This window comes from Oenanthe melanoleuca, chromosome 1A, assembly GCF_029582105.1.
Source record: "Oenanthe melanoleuca isolate GR-GAL-2019-014 chromosome 1A, OMel1.0, whole genome shotgun sequence".
Classification (NCBI taxonomy): Eukaryota; Metazoa; Chordata; class Aves; order Passeriformes; family Muscicapidae; genus Oenanthe; species Oenanthe melanoleuca.
The window spans coordinates 18,395,543-18,409,819 of NC_079334.1; the positions used below are offsets into that span (position 1 = coordinate 18,395,543).

Genomic DNA, 14,277 nt, shown 5'->3' on the forward strand with positions numbered 1-14,277 from the left:
AAGCTGTGCCTGGGCAAGCACCCACGTGCTGGTGGTGGGGATGCTTGTTGGTCTCACTCTGTAAAAGTGCTTCAGCTGACTCCAGAGCAGCCCCTGCACTCTCGGGAATGGTGCTTAGCATGCCAGGAATCTTCACACATCACATTTTGATTCAATGTACATCAGAAATTATGATTTAAAGAGGGAAAAAAAAAACCAAACCATGCAGCACTCATTTTGGTGTGTGTCCCCCTCCTCTCCCTGTGCTGACACATGTGGCACGCAGGAAGGAATCCACTGGTGCACCTACGAGTCCTACGGGCTGCAGCGGGACGGCTGCCGCAGGAACTGCTCCATGGTCATCCACATTGCCAAGTGCTGCAAGGGCTACTTCGGGCCAGACTGCCAAGGTAGGATTCCCACCCACCCTGTGCCCTCCCCTTCCCCAACACAGCTGTGTAGCACCCAGCAGGCAAAACTGGGAGAATTGGAATAAGGGGCATGAGAAGAACCAGCTGCAAGATGAGGGAAGTTGGTTGCAAGAGCTGAAGAACACAAAGTGTTAACTGCTTCTTCAATTCAGATTACCTCTTCGCGTTAAGAGCAAGTTTTAAGCTCCATAGTAGTAGCAGGTGAGGGCTACAGAGAGTAAAGGCTGTCCTGCTGAGTGGGTCACCAGCGGAAATTCCTTTAAACACGGGCTCAGGTTCACACAGCAACACCAGCACACACCTGAGAGCCAGTGCATAATGGCTCAGCCACAGGCAAGTGCAATCAGCAAAGCTCAGAAGCTGTAGTTCTGAACAGGTGAAGGTTATTTGGGAGGCTCCACCTCAGTGTCCCGTAGCAGACACTTCCAAACTTTCTCTTTCACCTGCCAGCCCTGTAGGGGAACAGTTCTGAGGTCCCCACCAGGGCACACAGGGTCATGATCCAGGTCCGGATCTCTGGTGGTGATAGATCCAGCCACACACAACCCTGCCAGCTTGCTCTGTCCCAGTTTCACAGATAGACACATGCAGATCCCACGCAATTTTGGCCAACCCAGCCTAAGCTGCCCTTTGGGGTCACCCTGACAGCACATAACCCACAGAGACACACAAGAAAGGCTCGATTTGGGCAGTGCCATTCACACAATGAGCAAGCAGCCAGATAACAGCATCCACAAGTCAGGGCTGGAATGATCCTCAACACCCTTCTGGTAGGAGCTGTGGAAGTGTGTCAAGGAATTTAGAGCACAGGGCTCACAGTAGTCCTAAGTGTCTGTCCTGGTTTGAAGGACAGGTATCTGCCAATAAAGGCAGAAGCTTCTCTTTGAAATTGAGAATGTAAACACCTTCCCTCCAAATTATTATAATTTTGAAATTAAGGGGCTCTCAGGCAAAGATATGGGAATTAGGAATAACAGTTCTTTACTAGGAAAATTAAAATAGAAATACAGTATTACAAAGAACAATCCCAAAACACTGACAGAGTCAGAATACAGCCTGACACCCTGTCTGTCAGAGGGTGTTGGTAGCAGTCCCATTAAATGGTGGCTGCATCATCTTGCAGTGGCAGATGTGGTTCAGTTGAAGCAGTGCTCCTGTAGAAGGTGCAGTTTTCCTCTGAAGGTCCAGGGATGATGTGGAAAGGTCCATCTTTCCTCTGGAATCCAGTGGAAAGAAGGTACCTTGCTGTCCAAAATCTCAGTTTTTATCTAGGTAGGAAAGGCTTGGCTCCTCCCCCTGGCTGGAGCATCTCCCAGTGAGATGATGTAATTTTATCAGTCATACAGTGGGACTTAATGGGCTAGCAGCAGATGATATCTTCCTGGAGGGAGGATGGGTTGTGGAAAAGATAAAGATGGACCATTAGCAGATAGTATGTGCCACGGAGATAAGGAATCACTGCCCCACCCGGCCTCAACAGATGGTGATAGAATACACATTCCTGGCCACATCCTGTATTGCAACCCAAATCAGTGTCACAGCCACTCCTAACACCCCAAGGGAGATGCATTTACAGGCATTCCCTGCTCAATGGTTTTTACTGAACATTGGATAACCAACTGTGACAATGAACAAACATGCACCTGTGCTAAAGAGGCACTTTTCTTTTCCAGCTTGCCCAGGAGGCCCAGAGATGCCCTGCAGTGGCCATGGCTCCTGTGAGGATGGGTACACGGGAACAGGAGAGTGCCGCTGCCACGGCGGCTTCAACGGGATGGCGTGCGAGCTGTGCGCGCCGGGCAGATACGGCTCCAGCTGCAGGCGTAGGTTCCAGCTCCTTCCAGCCCCTTCCACCCTACACCACTGCCAGCAACAAGTGTCTGAGCAAGCCAGGAATGCTCCCCTCTTAACAGCACCTCCTCACCCCAGGGGATGGCACTGGGGTCAGGAGGGAGGAGGGGGTGCAGAGGCTGTGCAGCTGTGTCTGCACAGGACCAGCCACTCCTACACAGTGCATCAGCAGCAGAACAGAAGCAGGGCCTCCAAGTGGTTTTAGCTACAGCACAGCTTTCTCCTCCATCCCATAAAGCTTAAGACAACATTTTACCAACATTGCTCCTCAAGGAATGCAGGAGGCTGGCCATGCACTGCTTCTGCAGAGATAAAAGGACACCGAGGTGAGGGCAGCTTGTGGAAAGGGACAGCCAAGGAACTGCTCACAAAATCCACATCTCTGTGGCTTTCAATGTAAACTAGGTGGGAGCAGGATCAATATCTCCCTTTAAACTTAAATGTTTTCCTGACAAAAGCCTTCAGATAAGAAGTAAAAACATTAACACTTCCATCCTAACCCTGTGCACCTGTACTGCTCCTGAGGCACATAGGATGGGGGGTATAGGCAACACAACAGGCCTGGACACAGATTCTCAGGATTATAAGCACACCATAGCATAAAGCGTATTGGTCATTAGCTTGAAACCAGATTATGAAACTTAAGAGAAAAAAGGTTTCTAGTCCCTTCCTTTTGATGTAGATTTAGGTCAGACAAAAATTAACTAAGCAAATGAAATGAAAAAAGCCAGCAAGAGTGAAGCTCCTTTTCAGCAGGACAGGTATGCAAAAAATCAGTTCCACAAATCCCACATAATTTTCTTCTGCAAACAACAATATTTCAAAAATAAAAATAAGGCCATAAAAGATGCTGCAGCATGACATTATAAAACAGAGAGCAGTGACTAATTCTTTAAAAGGATTTAGTGCATAAGTTATTGCAGGTCACAAAGACAAGAGGAAAAACGTCACCCATAGATTAAACAGATCATCACACCTCAGGTTGAAGGGCAGAAGGAGGAATGCCTTATCTATAAAAGGAACTGAAGGAATCCAAAAGCTTTTAGTCGTGAAAATATCTGAAACCAAAAAAAATTACAGGTAACTTGTCTATGTTTTACTGTAAAGCTCACTAAGCTCATTCCTGGCTCCCTTACTCAACTGGACCTTCTCCCACACAGCAGCCAAACACTCTCCCTCCACACACCCACAATTGACAGCTGCTGCTTATTAGTCTGGGCCATCAGTTCAGGTGTTAACTCTTTCCTGCCACAGTTCTTCGTGGAGTTTCCTACTCCACTGCAACGTGCAGATCAATACTCATTTTCATTTTCAGAGGCACACTGAGCTAATGCTAATTATAAAATCATAGGACCACAGGATAATTCGGATTGGAAGGGGTTTCAGAAGGTCTGTAGCCCAACTCCTTCTCAAAACAGGATCAGTTCTGAGCTCATGTTGTTCAGGATTTATCCTGTCAGGGTTTGAAAATCTTGAAGGATAACGATTGCTCAACCACTCTGAAAAGTCTGGTCCTCTGCTTGACTGTCCTCATGGTGGAATACCATCTAATACCATCTAAATTATTCCTATATAACACCATATCTAAACACGATGATGTTTCTCTAGAGAAAGACTTTCCCACTCTGCAAGTGGCCTGTGTGTTTCTTTTCCAGCTTGTGAATGCAAGAACAACGGGCAGTGTGACGAAGGACGCTCAGGGACGGGGCGATGTTTCTGTGAAACGGGATGGACTGGCCGGCTGTGCAAAACCAAGCTAGGTCTCTGAGAGCCTGCTCTCACCAGACTGCCCATGGAGCTACGGGTTGAAACTACTTGCAGTTCAACAGAAGGTTCCCATAGATAAGACAGAAAGGGTTAATAAATGTCAGGGGCTGTCTGAGAGCACTTAGGGACTCTGCTCTGGACTAAGGACAAATTCCTTCAGCCCACTGTCCCCTCTATCATAATATGCGTTCCTGCCTCCCCTCTGGAGGGGCTTTGGGCTGTGGCAGTCAAAAAATAAATTTCTTACAAGCTTTCCAGTTAGCCAGGCTGGTATGAGGGGTTCTCCTTCTGCATGAACCAAGGGCATTGTGGTACCGGAGCTCTTTGATTCCAGCTGTCTTTCCCTCCCTGCAGCTCTGCCACCAGTGTGCTCCCCGAGCTGCTCGGTCAATGCCGTCTGCACAGAGAACAACACGTGCCAGTGCAAGCCCCTGTACGACGGGGATGGGATCACATGCACAGGTGAGCTCATGGCCAGAAGGCAGGTTCTTCCCTCTGGCACATGCACAGGAATGCAGCCACTGCCCACTGTAAAGTGTTGCCTGCTCAACCTAAAAACTCCCACTGTGCGGCAAGTGAAACAAATTTAGGATATACAGAGTTCAGGTTTTTCTAAATCAGAAGGCTGACTTCTCCAGACTTCACCAAGCAGGAGCATGGGCAGCAAGTGCACTTCAGTCAAGTTTTGAAGACAGCAGGTTTTTTTCCCTCAGAGGATTTACAGTGGGATGCAAAGATCTCAAAGGGTTTTTCCAGCAAGAAACGAGGGATAGACTTGCAGAAATTCAGGAATGCCTCAGGAAATGGAAACAGTTTTTTTTTTCCCCCAACAAGTATTCTAGTATTTTTAGTGTGAAAGGACCAGCGATGGTTTGTCTTTATGAAGAGCATCCTCTTTAAAAGCAGACTTTACTCACTTGTTTTTTTTTTCCCCTGCAGCTGCAGAACTTTGCAAACAAAACAATGGTGGGTGCCACAAGGCGGCTGAGTGCACACAGCACGGGGTGAAAGTCTTCTGTAGCTGCCAGAAGGGATACAAGGGAGATGGGTTTGCCTGCCTTCCAATAAACCCTTGTGCTGACGGGTTCAACGGGGGCTGCCACGAGCACGCCATCTGCACTGTCGCAGGACCTGTAAGTTGAATCACTTCAGTCCCCAGCAGGGAAGTCTGAGGGGTTTCTCCTTGGTGCCAGCAGAAGTCTCCTCTGGCTGGATCACACTCTGTGCCTCTCTAAATCCCTGTTTTCCAAAACAACCTTTACTTAGCTCCAACCTACTTTCCACATCAGTTTGGTATGCTTTCAGCTGAAGGCTGAGAAACAGTCTGACATCTTTGCTCTGGGCAATGGGGTAATACACAAGCTGGGATGTTTTGCATGTACAGTCTTTCTGTCTCAATCAGCTCTCACTGTGTATCCTTATTTGCAGCACAAATTTGTTGGATTAAAATTAAACACGTTTTGGAAGCTAAACAAAGGGAGAGCTGAGAGTATAGTGTTCCTTGTTGATTGCTTGAACTCAACTTAAAAAGCTCTGCAGCCACATGACACGAATTCCATGACCCATGTAGTCAGTGTGGTTAGGGAAAACTTGTGCAGGTGACTTGATCCAGCGTTTGTCCTGGTGCTTGCAGGATCACTTCTCCATTCCATTTTGGTGTCTTGCCTGAGCTGCCTTCCAGGAGTGATCTAGAAAAGTCTTGCTGATAATCCATCCCAGCTGTCAACCATCACAATCCCTGGATGTCAGCAATTCCTGCTTAGTTCTCATTTATTACTAGCACTGGGCTGTTAAATTCCATGCTTGCTGCTATGCCCAGTGATTTAAATATCATTGTGACATGTTTGCCATCCTTTTTTGTGAATTACGTGTCATATAACCCTCCAATGCACATTATTAACTTTGTGGATGAAATTATGCTTTGGTGTTAATTCAGCAAAGCACCCAAGTGCATGTGTGAATGTTTGGCTTAGTTGTTAGTAACAACTTTTCTGTTTGTCCATTCCTTACACCAAGTGAAATTTCCCCAGCAGTTCAGAATGTTGCCTGAAACACCAGTTCCATGTCAGCCAAATGCTTGTCTTGGCCTTTTCCTTCTCTCCCCGAGCAGGGCAGACGGAAGTGTGAGTGCAAGAACAGCTACATTGGGGACGGGCTGAACTGCTCGGTGATGCAGCTGCCCCTGGACCGCTGCCTGCAGGACAACGGGCAGTGCCACCCCGACGCCGACTGCGCTGACCTGCACTTCCAAGGTGAGGAGGGCACGCCCTGCCACCAGCAGCCCTGGGGCCGTGCCGGGAGCTGGAAACTCACTCAGGCTGGAACGTGAATTTATGCACCTGTGGGTTCATGGAGCGATGTGTGAGGGCAGTCCAGCTGGGACTGTTACCCCTGAGGATTCAATCTGTCTAACTACAATTCAGAAAATCCAGGGGTATTTGTATGGCACAGCTGACTCTGCACCACAGCACAGAAACCCTTCAGGCAGAGCTGGTCCTGGTCTCTCTTTGCAGACACCACGGTCGGGGTGTTCCACCTGCGCTCCCCCCTGGGCCAGTACAGACTGACCTACCAGCAGGCCAGGGAGGCTTGTGCCAACGAGTCGGCCACCGTGGCTACCTACAGCCAGCTGCTGTATGCACAGAAGGTGAGCAAGGGCATCCTCAAATAGAGACACGGTGTAAATGAAGAGGGAGGGGCAAGGGGGCTGCTCTCTTCTAACAAGCATCATTTTCCTTCCTTTCCTACCCCCATGCCCCAGCATACGTTTGGCTGGGAGCAGTATTCAGACTTTTTATTGGTTTTGTGTCACACAGCATTGAAATCACTTGCCAAGTTCTTGTTTCCGGTATTGCTGGGGTGAGAGATAGAGTCAGACTTTCAGAGTATTCTCAAGGAGATTTTAATTATTAACACTTCTTAAAGAAATGTGCACTTCAGAATTATGCTTAAGTTATTTCTTTAAGTCTCCAGGAAGCCTTTCCTCAAATGCTGTTAACAGACACATTTCACTTTGCCTCCCTTGAGCACATTATAGACAACACATGGCTGCTATCAGTGTGATGACCATCTCAGCTTGGGTTTGCAAAACTTGTTTTAGAAGAGTGGGTCAGACTGGCTGTCTCTCTCTGGCTCCTTCCAACTACAGAAGGAAGAAAGACACTGTTTAGAGACACCTTTAGCAAAATGTGAGGCTGGGCCGGTGCTGCCCCTGGGGACTCTGTTCATTCCATCTGCAGCTCCCCAGCCCCACCACCCAGATTTTGCCCTGAGTTTTTCCCTTCTGGCTGTGCTGACTGCAGGCGAGGTACCACCTGTGCTCTGCTGGCTGGCTGGATGGTGGAAGGGTGGGCTACCCCACCGGCTTCTCCTCCCCAAACTGCGGCTCCGGATACGTCGGCATCGTGGACTACGGGAGAAGAGCCAATCTGAGCGAAACCTGGGATGTTTTCTGCTACAGGGAGAAAGGTAAGAAGGTCCTTTGCCTCATCCCTCTGTGAAAATGAGAGCAGCAGCCCAGATTTTGGCTCCTTTCATCAGCCACCAGGTAGGCTGCTAGATAATTGCAGGAGACTCTGCCTCTTCTTTAACTTTAAAAATAAAATCATAATATGTTGCTTACAAGTAGTTTTTCAGGCACAGGGCAGCCCAAAGCTTTCTTGGAAAGGGTGTTTGCCCATATAGCTCTCCATGTTTGTACCTTTCAGAGGTGAACTGCACCTGCAAGCCAGGCTACGTGGGGGATGGCATCTCCTGCAGTGGGAACTTGCTGCAAGTGCTGATGTCCTTCCCAACGCTGACAAACTTCCTCTCGGTAGGAGCAAAGGCTGGGGTGGGAGTGGGGCAAAGCAGGCCCTGAGTGCTGTATCCAGGGTTTGCTTTACTAGCCCATCAAACACAGGCAATAGCAACACACCAGTGAAGCCAGACAGAGTGGTCTGAATCTGCACCTATCTGGTCTAAATCCAAACCAGAACTTGCTCCTAAGAGGATTTTGGGTTCTAAAATTCAGTTGGAATTCAAAGCCTGGTACAGCTTTAGCTTAAAGGAGGCTCTCTGCAAAACTTTTTAAGCATCACTAAGAGCACTGTGCTTTGGAATTTCATTCCATTGCTACAGGGAAAAGGCAAGATATTGAGAGTTCTTTTCTTGTTACTACTCAGAAAGATACTGTATGTATCAGAAGCCTCAAAGACAACAGAGGCCCAACATCTGCAAATCGGTTTAATATAGACTCATCAAATCAGCAGCTGGAGCTGGTTTTGAATACAAACTTCCTTTGGAAAGTCACTCCAGAGCTGTTTCATGGCTAATAACAGAGAGTTCCTTTGTTGTCATTGATACAGTGTCATCTTTTCCATTCTCCTCACAGGAATGCACAATTGCTCTCTAGTAAAGCTGGATTTTGTTTCTGCCTAGGACATCATGGCTTACTCCAACACCTCAAGGAAGGGGAGAGAGTTCCTGCAGTACCTCACAGACCTGTCAGTGCACGCCACCCTCTTTGCTCCAAATGATAGTGGGTTAAAGGAAAATGAGGTCAGGGGTTTTTTTCCTTCCCTTCTTGTTCTAAGAACACTTCTTAAACAGCTATTATGGGTTTCTCCATCCCATTGAAATTTAAGCTAAGAAAAATATTCTTAGTATGGTGTGGCTTCTTTTTAAGCTCATATAATTTAAAGTGTGCTCACAAAAGACATTAATTCATTGTTTCAATTTCCCTTCCATGGTTAGGGGTGCAAGTATTGAGTGTTCAAGTCACTAGAGAGACTTTTCCATCAGGGATTTTAGTTACCCTGTTATGAAGGAGTCCTGAGATGAAGTCTGTTCTGGCTCATTAGCATGGAGCACAGTTATTTGAAGAAAGAAGCACACAGCTTTGTGTGCCCACAAATACATTAAAGGCATCCATTCCTAACTTCATTTCTATCCTTACCCCTTTTATTCTTTCCTTCCTTCCATGAATCAAACACTGTCCCAAACAATTCATAAGGATTTATGCATTGGTTCACATGTTCAAGCTGTTTGGAATATCTCTGAGTCTCGTCACTTCAGGTCATCCTACAGAGCAGCAAAATCCTTTGTCCTGCTGGAATTAAGGTCCTGCCTCCTGCAGGCAGCCATCAGAGGCCAGCAGGGGCACAATGTCCCACTGTTCCCATGCAGATTTCCCAATAACCTCTAATGCTGCTGCAGCATTAATGTCACAGACACATAGCTTACTAGTAAATCCAAAGGATTAATGAGATCCATTAACACTTCTTGTATTTTGCCCTCATTTGCAGACACTTTCTGGGAGAGACATTGAGTATCATTTATCTAATGCCAATATAATGTTTTATGAGGACTTGACCAATGGAACCACCCTTCTAACTCGTCTAGGGAAAAAACTCCTCATTACAAATATTGGGGGCCAGGAACATCAAATCCCCACTGCTGACCAGGTACCTCTGTAATAAATTTCCCATCTTGGTGCTTTTCCTCCTCTTGTGCTTATACCCTGTAATCAAGTGACACACTGATCTGGAGGGCATTTTGATAAGGTTAGAGAGGGCAGCAATGAGAGACTGAGTTCAGAAGGCTCTTTCCTGTCCAGAGACTGCAGGGTAGCAGCTGTCAAACTGCAAATTTACAAGCTTGAAAATGGACATCTCTTACCTCAAAGGAAGCTGTTGAAGTGGCTTTCAGGAATGGAAAAATGGGGATATGGGCTTCATTTAACTCTTCTCTCAGCTTGGTAGGATTGTGGGAGATGGCTGTGAGATAGGTGAACAGATGAAAGCAGCAGCTTATCATTAAAAAAAAAGGTGTTGGCATTTGTAAAGTTTCTTGGTAACTTTCTGGGTGAGGCAGGAGACACCAACAGAGCCTTGCTCACAGCAAGCAAACTCCAGCCAGCAAACTCAAGTGGCAAGTGGCATCCTCCACAGTGAAGGTGGCTGCCTGGCACTCAGGAGTGACTGCACTTCTAGGCAGAGCTTGGCAACTTCACAAAGATAACAAAAACCTTCAGTTAGAAAGAAGAAAGGGCAGAGCAACATGAAGGCAACATGCAGGTAATGATGATGGCTACTTCATGCACAGGAGAACTGTGACCAGCCAGGCACCATCCCAGGCTGATGTCCAGGGAGGCAGCAGTGTAATTTTCCATGGTTTTTTCCACGTTTTTTCTCTCTGGGTGTCAGCAACTGGGGTGGGGAAACCATCTTAATGCCAATTTCAGTTCCAAAGGGAGAAGGGTCAAAGCTCAGCTCTCATTCCTCTTCTCCTGGCAGAGCGAGATTCGATACGTGGACAGAAGTGCTATTGTTGAGTGGGATATAATTGCTTCCAATGGGATAATCCACATCATTTCAGAGCCTTTAAAGGCTCCATCAGAACCTGTAAGTACCTAGTGATTCAGGTTTTTGGGGTGGTGAGAGGTAACTGTCTTATTTTACCTAAACTCATTGCTGACATTTGTAATTCCCAGTTTCCCTGGCATATATACAGCTTTCAGCTTAAAAGGTTACTTTCAAAGAGAATTAGAAGTTGAAAACAAAGTACCAGTGATACTGAAAATTTGTCTGAACAATTTCTTCCCACAGTTATAAATTTGTTTTGGAGCTCATGTAAGAGAGATTTTTAAAAATTCCATTTTAGTTCTTCCACTTTCAAGCTTCTAAGGTACCTTGTTTACTCTCTTCCTTGGCATTCATTCCTAGAAAAACAACAAGGTGTTTTGAAAATAGAGATCTTTTGCTTGTGTGAATTCCTGCAAAGCTCCCAGTTATCCAGCTGCCTCCTTGGTCCACAAGGTTTAGTGATAGACTTGGCAGTGCTGAGTGAACAGTGAGACTAGATCACCTATTTCAACATAAACAGTCCTGTGATTCTGTCAAAAAGCCACGTTTCAGTGTCTCTAAAGAACACCTACCAGGAAACCCAAGCACAAGAACAGCTCGGGACCACAGCATATCTCAAAGGGACACTGCACATGCTTGGCTGCTGCAAGCTGACCAGTGCCCACCCATAGCTCACCCTCTCCCTTGCTTCCAGGCTCCTCTCCATGCCAGTACTGGGACAGGAATATTCTTTGGCATCTGTCTAGTCACTGGAATTGTGGCTCTTATTGGATATTCTTACCTCAGGTTCAGGAAGAAAAACATAGGCTTCCAGCACTTCAAGGTAGGTGGCAGGTGGGATCACAAAGCAGTAGGGACAACTGCACTTCCCAAATTCACAACTTTCAGTTTCTCCATACATTTTGTTAAGCTAGAAACATTCCTGATCACCCTTGAGCTGTTTAGACAGAGAAAGTGGGGAAGGCTCACATGCTTTCCTTGGCCATGAGCTTACATTTGCCCCCAGACCTCTCCACCCAAGTGTCTGCTCACACAGACACAACACTGAGGGCTGGCCCAAAGCTGATTTAAATACAGCAGTGCAGAAGTGCCTCCCTCCCCAGAAAGCTCACCCTTAGGGGAGCAAGGGATTACAACCACTGCAGGGGCACTTGTTCTCCTCCTCCATTACTATTAATTTTGTTGTTCTGGAAAAAGGCCAGATCCAAGAAACAAATTGAAATGCCTGTAGGATTGAAAAGTGCAGGTTTTTATACGGATGCACTTTCATGCTTGATTTCTCTTAACTAATTTTGCTAGCAACACATAGATGCAAAACCAGTCAGCAACAGCCAAGCTACAGAGGTGAGGGATGAGGGATAAAATGTTACAAAATACACAAGAAAAAAGCACAAAAGAAAGTCTACCTAGAAGCAAACAGAAATTTCTTCCTGTTCTAGTCCCTCCATGTAACATGAATCATCCTGAAGAAACAAAACCCAGTAGCCAAGAGCTATAGAGGAAACACTTTTATTTTTAAATAGCTTCAATGAGAGCCCTCAGGACTAAACAGGTATTTTTTACCCCAAGCAACATTTCAGGGCCACACTTCCCCATTCTTTGCTGAGGCTTAAAAATAAGAAGGTAGAGGAAAAAAGATACCAGTGTTAAGTGAATTGAGATAAAACAACAACCAAAACCACAGTTCATGCCCAGAGACAGATTTAGACAATAAAGCCAGTTGAATGAAAACACTGCACCAGCTGGTAGGGAAGCTCAAGTGCCCCACATAGTGCACTGGGGGAAGAGGATGAAATTTAAGTAAGTTTGTGTGCTTTTGTGTAGCCAAAAGATGACACTGACACAACATCACTGGGCAAGTCACAGCCTTCAAATATCACCAACCCCTCATATGAAAGCTCTTCAACACTGACTTCAGCAGAACCTACTTATGATCTTTTCTCAGTAAGTAATCATTTTGATTTGAGATTGAGAAACTTCTAATATAATGATAAGAGGGAATGACTTTATAAAAGAAAATTATCTAGTTGGAAAAGAGGAATTAATTCAAGAAGCCAGCTTTTGAGTTCCCAGCTCTCCTGTCTCCCCCCTGCTTGAAACTGGGTTGCCCCACCTGTAGTAAAATTGAAGCTGCATCTCAAGGCCATCTTCAAAGACAGGTGAGTTAACCTGGACTTCAAATGCCATTGGATGACAGTGACACATCTGTACAAACTTAAAAAACCTTCTAATTTTGTCTCCATGTCTCCTTGCTACAAATGCAGCTGAGAGCCATGCTAGCACTCCAACGAATCTGAAACACAGCAGGGAGTCAGCTGGGAATCCAGGGAAGGAAAGATTGCACCCTCATGTAGATGCCAAGTCTAAAATCAAAATGCACCATTTTGCATCCAGTAAAAAGACTTGTTTGGTGCAAAAATGTCAGATGCCAACTCTGCCATCTGTACAGACAAATTTGCCAAAAAGTTACTTTTATTTCTTAATGCAATGTCCAAGTCTGATTTTCTTTCTATTCTATTTTATAGGATTCAGATGACCAACAGCTTGTGATGAGTGGTCCTCATGATCAGAATTAAAAACTGAATTTGGCATTAGTCATCTAATAAACACATTTTTATTCACATTTACTGTGAAAAAAAAGAGCACCTACATTACAGGGAATAAAATCTTGTTACAAATTAAAAACCAAAAGAGCACAGCTTTGTTCAAGATGCCTTCCATAAAGCTCACACAGATACCAACTTCAGAAGTGCTGGCTGAATCTGAGCAATACCAACTATGAGTACTAAAAGCAAAATCAAGTCTCAGCTAACCTACCCAGAAGCAGACATCTCTCTGGGAAAAGCAGCTGATTTTGCACTCACCTGCTATTTAACTGCTTTTATTCTTCTTCACAGACTTTAAAATGGCCACATACACACAAAGCCACTGACTTGGCAAATATCCTAAATTTTCTAGTACTCCAGGCTTGTGCTTTCATTTTGGCTCAGCTACAATTAGAACAGGCAAGCGTGAAACAGAGCATGTGGTAAACCTCTACTTTTAAACTGAAGGAGTTTTTTTGCTGGTATGTTTTCCTGTTAGATAGCAAGCAGCAGGAAACAAAACCATCCTGTCCCCCTTGCCTCCTCTAGCTTCTCTTTCCTTGGCTCAGTGTTTGGTTTATATCTCACTGTACAAAGGGAAGCAGTAATCAAGGCAGCTTTAGGAAGAAATGCAGGTGATTTGAAAGCATTCTTAAATGAACCATTTTTGTGGAAAGTGGACTATGAAGATGAATAACCCCTTGCCATGCAATGTCTCCATTCAGTTCTTCAGCTCATACTGTGTTTTTACCAAGCACAGCAGTATCAGCTGCCACCGTGACCACACACTACTAGAGATGAACCAAACCTGAGTTTTATTCACTGCCACCTCCTTCCATCAAAGTATTAAATGTCATAATGAGAACATGAAAGAAACCACTAAACAGCAAGAAAAGAAAGGTTTTCTTTCTGGCAGCAGTAACATCTCCCCAGTCTGTAGGGCCAGGAAGGAAACCCAGGAAAGCTTTAGTTACCTCTGGGAACTACCCCAGGAGGCATTCCCTCAGAACAAGGCCAGGGGCAAATCCAGGGTTGTTGATGCAACTGCCAAGCACAAGGAAGGGAACACAGCGTGTAAATACACATTCATCTGGATGAAACACACAAACAGTCAATTTCCTCAACTCCTTCCCCTGTACCCCTAGACAAGCCTGCTTGTTTTCATAGACTTTAGAAAATTTAGAACACAAACACACTTAAACACACACGCAGACACATCTAGGAGAGTTCTCCCCACAGAATTCTGCAATCAATACAACTCATGTTCTTTCCTTCTTCCCAGTCAATCAAAATATTAAGGTTCACAGAGGCCAGAAGATA

General features: G+C 45.6%; 1 protein-coding gene across 1 annotated transcript in view; it reads left to right on the top strand.

The window, feature by feature from the left end:
* Nucleotides 1-13,483, top strand: part of STAB2 (stabilin 2) — a 73,948-nt gene extending 60,465 nt beyond the window's left edge. Inside the window, exons 53-67 of the mRNA XM_056514336.1 lie at nt 266-389; nt 2,084-2,233; nt 3,917-4,021; nt 4,383-4,490; nt 4,968-5,161; nt 6,139-6,280; nt 6,542-6,675; nt 7,331-7,496; nt 7,736-7,842; nt 8,448-8,567; nt 9,314-9,472; nt 10,304-10,411; nt 11,067-11,195; nt 12,197-12,316; nt 12,898-13,483. Of these exons, the coding sequence (XP_056370311.1) occupies nt 266-389; nt 2,084-2,233; nt 3,917-4,021; nt 4,383-4,490; nt 4,968-5,161; nt 6,139-6,280; nt 6,542-6,675; nt 7,331-7,496; nt 7,736-7,842; nt 8,448-8,567; nt 9,314-9,472; nt 10,304-10,411; nt 11,067-11,195; nt 12,197-12,316; nt 12,898-12,948 (1,917 nt within the window). The 3' untranslated portion in view covers nt 12,949-13,483. The remainder of the gene's footprint in view (nt 1-265; nt 390-2,083; nt 2,234-3,916; nt 4,022-4,382; nt 4,491-4,967; nt 5,162-6,138; nt 6,281-6,541; nt 6,676-7,330; nt 7,497-7,735; nt 7,843-8,447; nt 8,568-9,313; nt 9,473-10,303; nt 10,412-11,066; nt 11,196-12,196; nt 12,317-12,897) is intronic.
* The last annotated feature ends 794 nt before the right edge of the window (nt 13,484-14,277 follow it).